Here is a 16,802-nt window from a genome sequence, read left to right on the forward strand (position 1 = left end):
GGGGGGGTAAAAAAAAAAAGAAAAAGTGAGACCACTTAACTCATTCACTCCCAAAGACGTTTTTAAGCGTCTTTTCAGACTTGGTCCAGAATTGGCTGGTACTGAATGAGTTTTAATTAGCTGCATTACACAATGTGTTTCTCATACCGGGGCGTAGTCCAGGTCCTCCATGGACCTGAAGAAGTCCAGGCTCTTGGCTGCACTGAGCTTGCCTTGCTCCATCGTGGTGGTGTTCAAAGAGTCCAGGATCTCCTCCAGCAGGTTCATCTTGCCTGACTGCGAGGAGTCCATGTCCAACTCCAAAGAGTAGCAGTCATCGCTGTCCTCCGCGTATGACGGCACATCGCCACTGTCCTCTGATGAGATCCTACGGTGGAGAAAACGCTGATGTAGAGATGCAACCAAAATACATAGAATGTGCTACAAAGCTCCGTTCATTTCACTAATTCTATTCAAAAACGTGAAATTTACATTGAGATTCATGAGGAATACGAATGACAGATTTCAGGATTTACTTCTCTATTCATCAGTTGATGATTTTAGCTGACTTCGATTGCAGACAGAACAATGACAATTATTTTTAATTGGGAAGTTATGTAGATTGCAACATATTATCCAAGGTGTTATCTCTAAATTGAGAACTACTGAGATAAATGAACTTTTGTATGGTATTCTATCTACTCAATTCAGATGGACCAGCATGTATAACTTTAATTAATGAAAACCTAGATGGACAATATTTTACAAAGAAAATATCAGCAAGCCAACACACATTCAATCGTCCAAAAATAGTCTGGTCAAATGATCTTGTTTTTCCCATTAGTGTCCACTTGGGGGCAGTACAATCTTGACTTAAAAAATAACTTGCCTTGAGCATCTTTTGCCCATTGAGTCGATTGTTACTCAACAAATTGAATCGTGGCTTTGATAATATAATAGAGTAAGGATGAATAAAAGAAGCACTTACTTGCTAGCGCTGTCCAGCTCATCATCATCGAGCCCGAGGCCAAGCTCTGGAGGGCCCTTGCTCATGGGAGACTTGTTGAAGTTTTGCTGTAAATGAGACAAGTACAAAAAAAATGCAAAAAGAAAAAAAAAAGACAGAAATAGAAGAAGATTAGAGGAAGATACATAGCGAGGTCTCAAGGGACAGCTCTTGTTTTATTGGACCAGAACCCAAAGAGTTGCTATATTAGTCAAACTGGGGTCTGGGGATGAGAATGTTTAGAGGTGTTTTATCAAATTAAGCATTAAGTCTGTTCTGAACGCAGGCCCGGTGTAAGAGCATTAACGATCGGCGCTGTAACATCTCTGCACATGGTGTTTGTCAGCGCAATGTGCTGAATGATCAGTACGTGGTGCCGTTTAGTGACACAGCGGGTTTAATAAGCCACCTGTGTAACATGTTTAATGTGCGGGTTCAAGAAGAGACAGCAGCTTTACACAGCAACGCGGGACGCTCCCCATCTGCTGTGGGCCACTTATTAACATGGCCTCCCTCCACCATCACGCACATGTCCCTCCATCACCGCCAGTGCACGCGCTCTTCTTTCAACACCATCGCTCGCCTTCTAATTGACAGCCCCCTCACAGAGCGGTCATTTGTTTATATTGTGGGCAACAAACCTAAATGTGTACATATTCCATAGTGCATTTGTAAAGGGGAATTCTATTTTTTTTTTCGTTCTTTCTACAATACTATGTTCTATACGACCGCACTAGTCTAAACACGGCATGTTGCGTTTTGAATATGAGTTCAGCAGCAAAAATCCACCCGCATACAGGGGGTGGCCATTTTGTCTCTTTCTGTCGACTGAAAATGACATCACAGTCGCTCGGGGCTCAGGTAACAAACAATCACGGCTCACCGGTTTTTGAAGCTGAGCTATGAGTAAGTGTGATGTCATTGTCAAAATGGCCGTCCCCTGAGATGGATGAAAATGGGTGGCTTTTACTCCGTAACTCAGATTCCATAAATTCTCATATTCCACAATATTAATCAGGATGCCGTGTTTAGACTCGTGGGGCTGCATAGAAGATATTCTTGAAAAAAATTTGGGGGGGTTGACTTCCCTTTTAGTCATCTTTACCTTCATGCACTCTTCTATAGAAAACCATTTGAGCAATTATTCAATATCCTTCCAATTCAACTGTACTAGTATGAATGACATTGTCTTACTCGTAATGTTTTTTTCCACATCCCTGTGACATTTCTGCAGACTAGAAAGACATTTTTGACATACCAGTGGAACAAATATGTGATGCAAGTGTGGCAAATCAGTGCAGTGACTCTCCAAGTGTGGTGCTACTCAGGCTCTCCCTTGTGATACACAAAAGATTCACTACCTCAATTATATACAACTCTTACGTTCAATATATTTGCATTTAATCAAAGAAGTGTTTTAAAAATCTCTATTTAGGCGCATATATTTTAATTTTTATTTGCAACCCATTTTATTTGAATTATTAACAGAGTATTGTTTTTAGTATTTGTTCTGATGCTGTTCTGATGCTTACATGCAATCTTAACGTTCAAATTGTGCATTTTGTTATCGTGGTTTGCGATGTTAAAAATACTTTTTGGGGATAAAACCTCTTATTATTGATGAACACTCACACCAACTGAGCTACTGTATTGAAATATGATCATGCATATTGTCACATTATTTTTTGAGGGTGAGGATTTACTGTAAAAGGTTTGATAATGACTGTACTAGTGGAAAGCTAGATGTTCTCCAGTAGAATGTTATAATGCCACTTCTCGTAAGAATAATAATAACAACAATAATAATAATGCATCACATTTATACAAGTATGACAGTCCATTGTGAAGAAATGTCATACAGTAGAGGGAAAAAACTCCCACACTGACTTGCTAGTGAGGACAAAGAGCGTACTAGTACATGGATCTTAAACTGCATATCAAAGATATTAAATAAGTGCTCCAACAGTTTTCCATATTTTGTCAACTATCAACCACACAATCAAAGGCCAGAACAGGAATAAACTCCTTCAGAGAGGAGAGGAGCACAGGGGGTTGCTTTAGAGTGTTGTGTTTGCGGCACAGAAACCGAACACACAATGATAAAAGGTAAACACGAAAAGGAATGATGCATAGAAGAAATAAGATGCAAAATCATTCGAGGTGAGCGAATGTGCCTCCTGATGGGGGGCAAAGAGGAGGAGCCAATAGGTGTGGCCGTGCAAAGAGGTGAAGGACAGCATTAGATCCGTGTCCTGAGCCAGTCTTCATTAGTGGACACGGTGCCAGCCAGATGGGCGGAATGGTTGTGTGGCTGGCATGGCCTCATTTGGGATACACACGCACAAGAACACACGTAAGGACACACACACACACACGCGCGCGCACACACACACGCGCACGCACACACACACACACACACACACACACACACACACACGAGTTTAAGATGTGTGCAGTAGTCACTTAAGCCTCTCAAATCGTGGGCCTAAGCAGGAACACATGTGGCGGCAGCGCTGATTGGCCAACTCGCTGCCCTTCCATGGTAGCTTGGAGCTATAATGAAAGAGATTTGAGAGGGGCTCTGGCCCAGGATCCCTAAACAGCATTTAATGGATTCCTGTGTCAGGGCAGTAAATCTGGAGCCGGGCTGACGTGGCAGCCAACCAAAAAGCCGGCAGAGCTGCGATGCACCTGTGATACACACACGCACACACACACACACACACACGCACGCACGCACGCACGCACGCACGCTCAGCTGTGGCGAGGCTTTTCATTTGCGCATGCTTGGCAAAGTGGGGCCTCTCTGTGCAGCTAGGTGTTTATTAAAGCAAGGTGAAGCCAAACACAAGCAAACACGGGTCATGAGGCCCGCAGGGCGCTGTGATCTCGGTTACAGCTTTGGTCCCGTCTGTCCGAGAAGCGAGTTCCGCAGGGAGCCGTAAACGGACGGTCCCCACCCGACACGGCCTCATCAACTTGTCATTGCTTCTCTTCGCGGTGAGAACCCCCGAGCGCGGCGGTCACAATTATGCAGTTTTTCAACAACTTTAGTTTTCATACTTTTCTGCGAAGAGTTCCTCAACAGCAGCTATTTGTCTGACTCGTGAACTCGGATGCGCTGTGCACCAATGTAAAGAACAAACGCATGTTTAAGAGCGGAGGCACCCGCAGTCAAATATAGTCAAGCCCCGGGCCTGACAGCGCAGAGGAGAACTTGACAAAACAAGAACAACAGACTATCATACTGCTGCTCCATTAGCTCCTCGCTGTGGGCTAATAGGAAGCTGAAACGTGCAAATGAAAAAGTGATCCCCCCCCAATTGTCTCACATTCTCTACCTCTGTTACTCTGACGTCACTTTCGTCTTGGATTGGGCAGCGCTGCCAGTCAGCAGTTTGTTTATTTTTTTCTCTCTCTCTGACGGGAACATTTATTTCTTTCGTTATCATTTTTAGCGCTTTGATCTGAGCTCCGGAGCGCTTGGCGAAAGAGCAAAAGGATTGGGAATACCTTCAGTTCTGTATTTGGACATAAAATCCCAACACGCTGGCCGCCGCTACCTTCACAGGCCGGCCTGCGAGTAAATTATGAACTAGACGCTCTGACCTCATCCTTACCACCTCAACAGTCCCGATGCTAGATGTCTCCAAACATTTCCCACTTCTGATGCAACACATTACGGTTCATTTGTGGTTATAAGAGGAAAATCAAATCATCAGCATCCATTTCGCCAAATGCTTTCCCCTGCATGACCACTTATTCAGAGCAACTCTCTCTCTCTCTCTCTGTGGCGGGGCCAAACTCTAGCGGGCCTTAAAAGCCCGCCTTACATTATGCATTTCATAGGGTATTTTCAGAGTGGCCACTGATCTCACAGCTTGGCAGTGTATGTAAAGAGATGCCGGTAAAATGCAAACAAACCTTGGGGAGAAGCAGAGACTCTGCAGAAGTACGGCCAAGTCTGCCTGTTTAAGAGCAGCACACTCCAAAGAGGTGGAGGAAAACACTGTTTGAGAAAAGCTCCAGTGCTCGACCATCCAACTGGCCTTCGCTGAAAGGATACTTTTAAAACAGGAGCCACACAGTATATAAAAGAAGGAAAATGTGCCGCATGCTTATTCGATTAAACCGACAGTCTCATCCAGGTGTCTGGGGGAGAACAGTGGCAGTGCAGTACACAGCCCCTGCCTGGAGATGGCACTTTGGTTTCAGACAGGAAGCCCAACCAGTGACACTGACGAACACTCGGCCTTCTTTTCCATGATAGACTTTGGCTTCTAATTAAAAGGATGATAGATACAACCGAAAAAGAAAATTATCTACTAGGTTTTGGTCAACTCTAGCAACATAACACCTGATATCCTATGAATAGGTAATGACAGATCACCAGTCAGGACTATCAAAAAAGGTGTGTGCATAAAAAAAAAAAAAAAAAAAAAAATGGGTGCATAAGGATGGAAGTATGTGTTAAGGATCTTCAGGTTTATTTTTTTTTAAAAAAAGGGAGGGGGGGGGTAGACAGCACAGTCCCCTTCAGTTCGATTATTTGGAATTTAACTGGTTTGTTTCAAAACGAATCTACTTTTCGGGTGAGGCAATCATTGATTCGAATGTATGCCTTTCGGCAAAAACAGACTGCTTTTCGCAACTGTTCCAAAGTCCCTTTTTCTTTTTCAGTTGCACTGGTTGAGGTTGCAGATCATACATTTGAAAGAATGTTTCGAAATTATTCTTTTCTTCAATTTGCTTTAATTTAAGTAAAAAAAAAATTTTTTTTTAAATCTATTCACAGAGACACTGAAAAAAATACACAATTTATTTGCCCCTTTTTCAATGAAAATGACTTATAAATCATACTGAAAAATTGATAAACAAAAATAAACAAATAAGACAGAAAGCTGACACAAATGCTCAAAGCTGAAACCAACGGCCTTAAAAACTTCATATGTGAATGGTGCATGAAGGAACAACCACTTAAAATTTCAACAACCAATTAAAATACAATACTTCAATCTTTTGTTGATGATGTGTGGATAAGGGTGTCTGTGTATATACATCTATCTATCTATATCTCTCTCTCTATGTATGTATGCATGCGTGTGTGTGTGTGTGTGTGTGTGTGTGTGTGTGTGTATGTGTGTGTGTGTGTGTGTGTGTGTGTGTGTGTGTGTATATATATATATATATATATATATATATATCATTCATCCAGTATATATTCCCTAAATACATGATATACATCCAGCCATGATTATCTCATCTGCTTATCTTCACGAAGGTTGCGGGCATGCTGGAGCCCATCCCAGCTGTCTTTGAGCAGCAGGCGGGGGACACCTTGAATTGGATCCCAGCCAGTCGCAGGGCACACAAAGACAACCAACCATTCGTAATGGACTATTTAGGGTGTTCATTCGGCCTTCCATGCATTTTTTTGGAATGTGGGAGAAAACTGGAGCATGCAAACTGCATACAGTAAGGCCGGGGCCAGATTCCAGCCCACGACTTTATATATATATATATAACACACACACACACACACACACACACACACACACTGTGTAGCGCAGATGTGTTTTCAACACAGTATTCCTATAGCTAAACTAATGGTAGGCTTTTGAGGATTGATATTCAATTTAAATTAGATAGTTACATTATTGTATACACACACACACACACGCACACACACACACACACACACACACAATTTTCCACGTCTGAATACATGTCAGGTCATGTGTCCATATTTTATAGTTTACGTCTCCACTCGCCATGAATATATGAGCTGTCTCCCACTGATGGTTTCCACAAACATCTCCAACCATGCATTTATTGAATTCACATATACACAAACATACACAAGACACATACTGAGCTACCGCTCTGGCTATGCACATTTTGTTACACTTAACGTTCTGTGAAAGGAGACCTGAGGCCAGTCAGAAAGCTGCTGTTTAATTGAAGATTTTGGTTTCAGCCACCTCCGCTCTTTATACAGCTGTCACTTTGTTCCCTGTGACAGGCCTGAGAGCGGACAACACATGCACCCTGCTAGACAGCCTGACGCACCATCCACTAAGGCAGATGATTTTATGCCTTGTTCATACAGTTCCTGAGGGAAACTGAGAAGTAGTTTCATAAATGCATCTTTAATTTATGGTCGTACAATTATTAGCGATGATTATAAACAAAATATAACTGAAAAGGAGGATGCCACATTTCGTTTAGGGTCATAAAAATAATATTAATGAGGAAACAGGACTAAAAGTGAAAAGAAGCTTCCCTAAATGCTACTGTGTTGAGCAAACGCAGTGGATGTTACCTCAAGTACTTTTATTTTTTTCTTTTGCATATTTATGCAGAAGATGATTTTTATAAAGCTTTCCGAATTGCACCAAGTTTTTGGCGGCTTTTACTTCTTAATCAAGAAAGAGAGTTCTGTCGATTTACACCACTCGTTACACACATGGTTCGTGAATTCGGGTTTTGTTTTTTTTTCCTCATATTCTCCCCCAGGTTGTACATTCTTTCTCTTATGCTGAACATTTTTGGGATATTTGCTGCAAGCAAATTCTTGTATTTTGAACATCAACTGATTTGTTTTAATTTCTACAAGGTCCTTCAACTTGAGAATTTTAGACTGAAGAAAAAGGGCAGAAGAATGATCACAATATCCTGCAAAGCTGATCATTCATATTGCTTTGTTTTGTATGATATATAATGCTTCAATATTACTCTTCTATTAGATTTCCCAGGCCTCTACACAATCGGTTAAATGGGAGAAAATAAGAGAACAAAAGATGATATATCAAGCTTTCTTATCAAGACTTGGATTTATTCATTCGGGCCACAAACTTTGCCCTTTCGGTTTTGATCTTTGTAATGTGCGTTTTCAAAGAAATGTGATGATCAAGGGTTTCATCCAGAAATGTAAACTCTTTCGATTTCTACGCAATCCATCACACGTTTTGCAAGAAATATAATCTTCGTCTTTATGTTTGTCTCAATGGTTCAAGAACAACATCCTCAATGGACCTTCAAAAAGAGATGCTCACACACAGGGGAGCCAAAACAGTGGCTGTTGTTTGAAGCCAGCAGCCTTGTTTTCATCAAACCAAAGGGTCCCTCCTACACCCCGAATCAACAAGCTCTCCAAAACGTTGCAAATCACCCACACCCTGCACATGGCTCGAATGTGCACATAACACGACAACAACACACACAGTGTGAACTTCATTCATGTCATTTCTATTTGCCGGGCAGAGTGTTGCAGAATCAAATGAATCACTGAGGAGACTGGAATGTTTTTCAGCTTTTGGAGGTTGTGTTGCTACTGGATGCTTCTGGGGTCACACAGCAGGTGAATGCAGCAGAGCAATGCCAATATTTTGCGTGTAGTCGGGCTGAAAAATGTATCACGATAAAAGTATTTAACTTTTTTTTTTTTAACTTATCAAACGAAGAAAGAGTCATACATGGATTAAGAATGAAATACAATAAAACCATTCAAAACATTTTGGTTGTAAAAGTAGTTTTCAAGGAAATTTACTGTACATTGTAACCTCGTGTAATCTGTAATTGGTCACATCCACGCTCCCCTAGCAGTGCCGTAAATGTTTATTTGCGGAAAATGTAAAGATGCTACCCCAGTGAAGTAATGATAATGATATTATTATTCATGCATCAGATTTATATGGCGCTTTTCTGGACAACTGCACACTTAATGCGCTCACATTGGATACATTATTCATGGACTCACTCACTCACACTTTGGTGGTGCTGAACTACATTCTGGAGCCACAGTTGCCCTGTAGCAGGCAGACGGTTGCCAGTGGGCACCTACGTCCCCTCTACCTACGCCCAAACATTCCCACCCAGCCTCACACCACATTGAGTGGGGGGTTAGTGTGTCTTGCCCAAGAACATGACGACACATGACTTGGACGGAGCAGGAACCGAACAGGCTGATGTAACTATAACAGCCACGGCCCAGCCCGGTAGCATTGATACAGTTACATTAACCTTCATTTATTGTTCATACAATGTAACAATATGGTCTCATAGCACTGTTATTTCAGTTGAACCACCGTCAAATTAAACTTGCTAGTGGTCTCATTGTTGGCACAACACTTCAAAATTTTCTCTCATGTGCTTTTAATTGTGGTGGAAATCTAACGCCATACTGTCGCCTGTTCCTGCATCCCACAAATCATCATGCAGTTCAAGATAAGGGTTTTTCCTCCAGATTTTTTTTTTATTTATCAAGCATTCTATTGAATGTATTTTGTTTATTTTTACGGGACATACTGATACATTATCAAGGCCTGCTGTGTACCAGCAATGTAATTTTTGTTGCATCATACATATCAGGGAATGGGACAGTTCTGTTTCTTCCTATAATTAGGGATTCACGAACTTTTTTTTTTAAACGTTTTGTATTCTATATAGATTTTGGGGGAATTTCAAGCAGGGTTTTTTTTGGGGGGGGGGTCTGAATGAGAGGCAGACAGTACACAGGTATATGCTTAGTCAAGGCCCCCCAGAGAAAAAGGACAAAAAGCACATCTTATATTTAATCATCAGCACTTAACCTCTATTTAACTAGATTATTCCCAATGAGGTCAGTTTCTGGTGCAATGAACACCTGGTTCAGACCAAACAATACTACCACAATTTCACTGGGAGGAATGTGCAGGGCAAGAGCACAGCAAGGGGAGAGAGACACACATAGATAAGATGGATGAGCTACAAAGGCTGCTTTTGCCCCCCCCTAAAATATAACACTTAGGTTGAGGCAATGAGGAGGAGATCACGCGGACTTAAAAGAATGTTACTCAAATATAGTTTGCACATAGATATACACATAAACAATAAAATATTGATGAATTGGAAATATTTCATACTATTTTAATATACATTGAACATTTGGCCATTCAAGTGGCTCCACGGAGGTACTGTATTTATTATTTCTTTGAGAGTCTCTTATTATTCCATGCAGGGATCCTAGCGGAACACCCGCAATGATAACAGTGTTTTCAGTGTTGAAAATAACAGACATTGTCAGGTATAGTGGCAACGTAAGATGGCTTCAGTTGCGAGGGGCCAACCGTTCGAGACAGATGTTAGTTCATTTCCAGTTCCGGTTCAAATTAGCGTGTGTAATTTTCTCTCCAAAAGACATTCATTAATTGTCCTGCTAATTTGCTGTTCAAAGTATGTATTGATATATTCCCCCCTTCCCACCATGAACCAGTAGGAGCACATGCAGTCTTCACCAGGGCAATCGGATGACATTTTGACCAGCTAACATTTTTATTTATCATTACTTTTGTCAGATTCAAGTTATTTCTGTGACCAGTTATTTTTTCTTTCATTAGCAGAGTGGCACCGATAATGTTGTCCACTTGTGCACATATAGAGAGTCATGGTAAAAATGCAAATGTTGTGAGGATATTGGATGTGGCTGTGGACTCCTGGACAATGATAAATACACAGAGCGGTGGGACATGCAACCTCGGGTCCTATGTGACCCTCCGACAGTGGTCTCCAGGGGCCCGTTACCGTAGCAATGAGCAGCTCTTAATGGCATGGACACGATTGTGAGCGAGTGTGTATACTTAATGCTTCATGTGTGTGTTGGTAAGTGCGTGCACACATACATCACATGTTAACTGTTAATCTGTGAGCATCCTTTGTAAGCACCCGGAGAAGGTCTTTGGGGTGGGGGGGGGCCCTAATTGCCCTTCCTCTGTTGCCCCCCCCTCAGGCCTTCGCACCTTCTTCTGCGCTAAGAATTTCCAGCCTGGTCTCACACACTGGACACACAATGCTAATTAGAGACCCCACCATCTCTCCTAATCAGTTTTTTAGAGGAGCGGTGACCAAAATGTCACGATGTGCATTCAGACATTCTGTTGAAAATGGAGATTGGCGTGTTATTGTAATATAACAATGAGCAAGTAAACTTTTGTGTCCCTGAGGATGCATGCATGTGTTAAGTACTGACCAGACATGCGCATTTAATCACTAAATTCCCTTAAAGCTGACAAGCGAATGTTGACATTAACTGCAGTAGAATCCAACTTTATCTCATCACCTGTGTGTGCTTGCACTCGATACACACAAAGACAAAAACACAATCCTCTCAGTGGACAAGCGAATTTTTCAACAGAAACGCTGTGACTGGCATATGAGTTGCGTCTCCTGTCCGCACTGTTCTGGGAGGGATACGGCCTGTACAACAGCAGCATGTCGAGAGAAAACAAAATGCTTATCATGACTTCTGGCACTCAAATAATGTACTTCCAAGAGCTGCAACACAGCAGACAGCGAGGTAAGATGATGAGGGAAGAAGAGTGTTGGGATGGAGTAGATAGAGGGAGCGAAAGGAAAACGGAGGTGAAAAGCTGCATCCGTTATCAGTCAAGCTCTGTTATGATCAGTGCCGAGGTAGTTAACTAATTTACTGGTGTATGTGTATGTGTATGTGAATATGCGTGCGTGCGTGTGTGTCATACCCGTCTCATTCTTTGCAGTCGCCTTGGAGACAGGCTCTTGGTACTAGTGGGGGAACCTGCACAGACTGTCATCCCTTCCTCCTCTTCCTCCTGTGAGGCCGAAATAGTGAACATAAATCTCAGATGTTGTGTTACAGTACGTGCAATCAACATGTCAACAAGGCTGTGGTCCAAAACCACACACATGCAAACAATTGTTTTGAATTTCTATGTATTTGTCCATTTTCCAAATGCGTAATTTCTGAATCTTTTCAATTTTAATCTTGAGTATAAATGAACCCATTTTTTATGGGTTCGCTGCACCACAATGCTAATGTGTTTCAGTATGTAAACTTGAAAGTGATCGGGCAACTATTATTTTTTTCAATTTTCTGCACGCTTTACTTCACTGGGGAAAAGGGCATGGGCATTTTTATCAATCTGATGAGAATAAGAAATAAGAATGTTGCTGCTCAAACGGAATGTGATCAATCCACCTTTAAAAAAATGGGCAGAACAAGTAAAGACAGCAAGATTAAATTTGGAGACAGCGTAATTCAAATAAAACAAATCACAAAGATCACATTTTATGTGAGAAATGAGTGCAGCCAGCTGCTGGACAGAGTCACTAAATTGCTTTGAGGTCTCAACACCCAACAAGTTATCATATTGCTCAACAAGATTTGATGCGCTGAGGTAACTTCAATTCAGTGACAGGGGGCATTGGAATGTAAACTGGCTTTGAACTCTGAGCACCAGGCTCTAATCGCTGCTTGGATTTTTAAAACCTTTCCAAGTTGAAAGAAGATTTTACTGTGGAGATACGCTACATACTTTTTATAGTGTTAATATAATGAGTGACATTGTCAATTAATATGGGGGTTAAAATAGAATGGCATAACTGTATGGGGTTGTGGGAGGGGGAGAAAAAACAGGGGACATTGGATGGAAAAAAGAACAAGAAGGAAAAAAAAAAGATTTAAAATGACATGGGAAAAAAGAAATCTGTGAAAAGGTGCGTCTGTCTTCTGAACTGCGAGTATGTACTATTACTATAGCTGAATCTACATGTTAACTACAAAAAGTATGAAGACAAATGCATAATTAAGCAATAATATAAAAACAAAATATAGTTGATTTGTCAATCATTGTTGAAAATGCAATTTTCAAGTCTTTTCCAAAACGATTCCTCAATCCCATATTTCCATTAGCTGAATGTCAAATGATATCGTTCATTGTGTTTGGTGCTTTCAGTCTGTTTTTAGTCACGTTTGCTTCTTGAGTTAATGCTTCGTAGGGTGCAAATCCAGCCGAGAAGATAATTGGTACTTAGTGTGCCTCAATTAATTACATTCAAGCCCCCGGCCTATTGCGCTTTCAGATCATTTGGAATGTGGCTACCGAGTTTAAACTTCAGTCTAAGTCCTTTACTGTCCATTAACAGCTGGCAGCAATGTCAAAAAATGACCGAATCCAAGCTGATGACTTCCAACAACAGAGGAAATAAATTCTTCGCAAATCCTTGAACTTAAAGCGATTCCTGAATTTTTATTTGCCACTCTTGACTACGCGGGCATGTTTGTGTATACGCGTGTTTCACAGAGGGCTGCGTCTTGCTCATGTTGCTCGTAATCAGTGCCCCACTGACAGATCAAGCTGCTTTTGCCTCATCAAATCCAGCAGACTTATGGAAACATACACCTCGTTACATTAGCTTTGAGGAAATCACAGGCTCGCTGATGAAATATGCAGACAATAAAGGGGAAAGAGGGGCTGGGGTGACATGACAGGCCATAGCCAGAGGGGCGTTGGTTAAAAATGTACAGGCGTGAACAAAGCGCCGAGCAGGCTTCGGCAGTCATTAAAGAGTCCTGCACAGGAATCACACGTTCCATGTAAAGCAGCCTTCCTGCCTCTTGCGATGAGGGGCGTGCGTGTCCGGCTGCCTCACAACAGCCTTGTGTGTATGGGGGTGTGTGCGCGAATACTTCTATGGGCCTTTGTGTGGGTGTGAGGTTTGAAGGTCCGTTCTGCTGCTCACCCGTGGTTTAAGTCGTCCTTTAATGTCTCGGATGCCCCTCTTGGCATGACTTTTGGCCTGGGGGGAGGAAAAAAAAAACATACACATAGATTATAAATCTTTCACCTCCTCCCAAAACAATCCTGAAAATCAGTCTGTTGTGCTTTCATTGATAAAATCCGAAAAGAATCACCTAAAAGGGCACCCTGACCACTATGAAGCACCTTGACAGTCACTTATCGTACAGCTTTTAATGGTAGGACACCGCTTATCCAGGATGGACCGACTTCCATCCACAGCATGGCTGATACCTTATGTGTTCTTTTTCTGTCCAAAATGTCTTCATTTGACCTTCATCTTAACTAAACATGTATATGCAGCAGAGGCGATTGCTCTAAGACTGCAAGGGAAGCTCAGCTTCCCCTAAAATGTCAAAAAGTAAGTGATCAAATATATGTGTGTACGTACAATTGTGTGGACATGTCATTGACTAAATATGCGCTACAACGCGCTCAACTATTGTTTCGAATCAGCTTCTTATTACTGGTTACGACGCGACTCTCTTCTCATTCATTCCCGCAGCTTCACTGTGCTTTAAACTGTGTGGACGCTGAGCGTCAACCGCGCGGACGCTGGGCATCGAGAGAGTTCAGTGTAGGTTGTCCCAATGCATTGAAACGAGACTAGTCATTGGATAAATGCTGGTTTTGTCCCACCCATTGGACGCTCAGCGTCTCTGGGAGTCTATGGACAGCGGGCGTTTATGGGCTGGCCCGGACGCTGAGCTTTTCTACATGATGATTGGATGATCTGTCTGAGGCTGAATCTCTTTTTGATTGACAGCGAAATGAGCCAATCACCGATCTTATGGTGAAGGCATCCTTTTCATTTTTTTGAAAAGGAACAGAGAGTCGAATTCACGTATAAATAATCGGACACATTTTATGATGTAGGCCGAAACTGAGCTTCCCCTCCTTGACAGACCAGCATCCGCCACTGATATGCAGCCTGCTGCCGTTTGTGCAAGAGCTTTTACCTTTGTCACTGCCGTATTGATGAGTGCTCCTCCTCTCTGTGTACAAAAACAGTTACATTCGTCAGAATTCGTGAACATGAACGACCAAAGGCAATTGAATTATGAGGCACACATGGCATGATGCAGCAAATATGAAATGTGTAGTAGAAGATTACGTGGACTACAAATTGTTCATTTGCACAAGAGTGAAAGCAGTCGAATCCTAGTGCTGGCATTTACTGGTCTATAATAATGGCAGACCCACCAGGACACCTGCCCTGTGTTGATATATTTTTTGTGTGTTACGGCTCAATGTTCCATTGATGGTGACAACTCAAGTTTTACTGACTTTCAGTCGAATCGAATACTTCACGTTTTAGCGCGCTTACGAGCATTTATTCCCCCAGTGACCCTCAGCCAACTTGTCATTGAATACACTGCTTCTCGTACTGTGATTTTCAATCTCACCGTCACTGGTGAGGAGCTGTAAATAGCACCACAATTCCACTTCAGAGTAGCATTGCAGACGCCTAGTATCAATCACCGCGTAAAGCTCACATTTCATGGCATTATGGTGGTTTTTATTTAGAAGCGGAGGATGGGAGGGACATCGCTTGATTGATATCCACTTTGAGGCCAGCTGACCGACATTCTGGAAGGAAATGTCTTTCTTACAGCGCCTTCTGCTGCATCTTTCCGAATTCCTTTGTCGTCGCATCCGTGCTCCCTTTAGGTCTCAAGTAAAAGCACAAAGCGTTGGCTAAACAGCTAAATAGGGAAAATGGCAGGCAGCGTTTCAGAAGTTGGCAGAAGAGGGAGAGCGAGAGGAGCGGGGGGGCCCGAGGTGAAGGCCCCTCTTATAGATCCCTGTCAGTCAGGAAATGTGAACTTTAACAAACCTTTGAAGAGCACTCTAGAGAACTAATTCAGCCTCAGCTGACAGCAGGGGGAGAGTTAGAGACAGTCGGTGTAGTGAGTGAGAGGAAGAGACAGAGATTGGATTGGGAGATGGGGGGGCGGGGGGGTTCTGTGACAGAGATGAAACGAGGGAGGCAGATAAAGAGAGACAGACAGTGAGAAAAAAAAAAGAGCGACAAAGAAGGAAGGAGATCTATGTTCCCGGCTTGGTTTAACGTCGTAACACCAATGTTTGCAGCCAGATCAACACGTCATGTCCGTCGACGTCTTGTCATGTCAAATCACTTCTGTCTCCACCGTCCGGCTGCACGCGCCACTTCACACACCCTAAACGCTGTGCAGCTGCACCCGGATATCCTGGGCCGCCCGTTCTTTCAAAGCCCAGAGTTATGCCAGTCATGCTTTTAATTAACTTCAAAGAAAATGGCGTGAGAGGTGAAATGGGAGTTACATACAGCGGTATAGAAGCAGTTACGGTTAGGCGGGGTAACGTTCATACCTTGACAGTGTGCATCCACTGCTGGTAGGACTTTGCGTTACCTGTGGAGAAAATTGAAATAAATATCAATGACTCACTGTGGACTTCATAGCACTCAAGTCCTTAAATAAGGACGACGGGGTGACACATTCAGACGCGGTTGCATTGATTCAACAAAATAAAAAAAACATTTCTTAAATGTAAAATATGGAGGGAATGAAGAAAAGGACGGAACAAATAAATAAATCATAATTGACGAGCTCATTGCAAACTAGTAATGTTATTTGTTGTGTTGTTTGCTCTCTCTTGCTATACATGGTGACAAGCTGAGAGGAAAAGGAGATTTATGACTTTGGAACTTAACTTTTGTTTGATAGAGACAGCCATCATTTATACACAAATTCCGGATAGGATTGTTGAAAAATTTCATGAGATTATTGAATGTGCAAACAAAGGAAAAGCTGCCATTTTAGTGTTTCGTTGAAACACTTTACTGTTAAACACAATTTTTTATTGCTGTGAAGAAAAAAATGGATACAAAGTTAACATTGCAACCACAGCTGTCAACAGATTTGAGTCTTCATTTGACTTTCATTTTTATTAACAAAAGAAAAAAAAAAAAACGTTCAATGTTTCGTGGCAAAAATTTTCACTGCACCAGTACAGTGCGGAATATGCTTCTGCACACACGACACCCAAGCGGGTGTAATTTCACTGTTTTTATTTGGCTAGTGATGATGCCAAAAGCCAAAATAAGTGATGATGAATGGAATAATGACAAATGTTTATCCCGGTGCATGAGGAAAATTGTGGGTTGAAGCTTCTTCGTAAATACAAGTAAAAACCTCGGGCGCTCGCATTACAATTCCTTTGGGATTTCATTTCCTCTC

General features: G+C 42.1%; 1 protein-coding gene across 3 annotated transcripts in view; it reads right to left on the reverse strand.

Moving 5' to 3' along the window:
- The window catches only part of dennd1b (DENN/MADD domain containing 1B), a 135,588-nt gene that overhangs the window by 3,197 nt on the left and 115,589 nt on the right, over positions 1-16,802 (reverse strand). For all 3 annotated transcript variants that reach the window (XM_019875292.1, XM_019875291.1, XM_019875293.1), the window contains 6 exons: positions 15,934-15,974; positions 14,538-14,573; positions 13,523-13,579; positions 11,503-11,592; positions 968-1,053; positions 148-367 (listed from right to left, as the gene is read on the reverse strand). In XM_019875292.1, the coding sequence (XP_019730851.1) occupies positions 148-367; positions 968-1,053; positions 11,503-11,592; positions 13,523-13,579; positions 14,538-14,573; positions 15,934-15,974 (530 nt within the window). The remainder of the gene's footprint in view (positions 1-147; positions 368-967; positions 1,054-11,502; positions 11,593-13,522; positions 13,580-14,537; positions 14,574-15,933; positions 15,975-16,802) is intronic.

The sequence above is a fragment of the Hippocampus comes genome, unplaced genomic scaffold (assembly GCF_001891065.2).
Source record: "Hippocampus comes isolate QL1 unplaced genomic scaffold, H_comes_QL1_v1.1 scaffold132, whole genome shotgun sequence".
NCBI classification, from domain to species: Eukaryota; Metazoa; Chordata; class Actinopteri; order Syngnathiformes; family Syngnathidae; genus Hippocampus; species Hippocampus comes.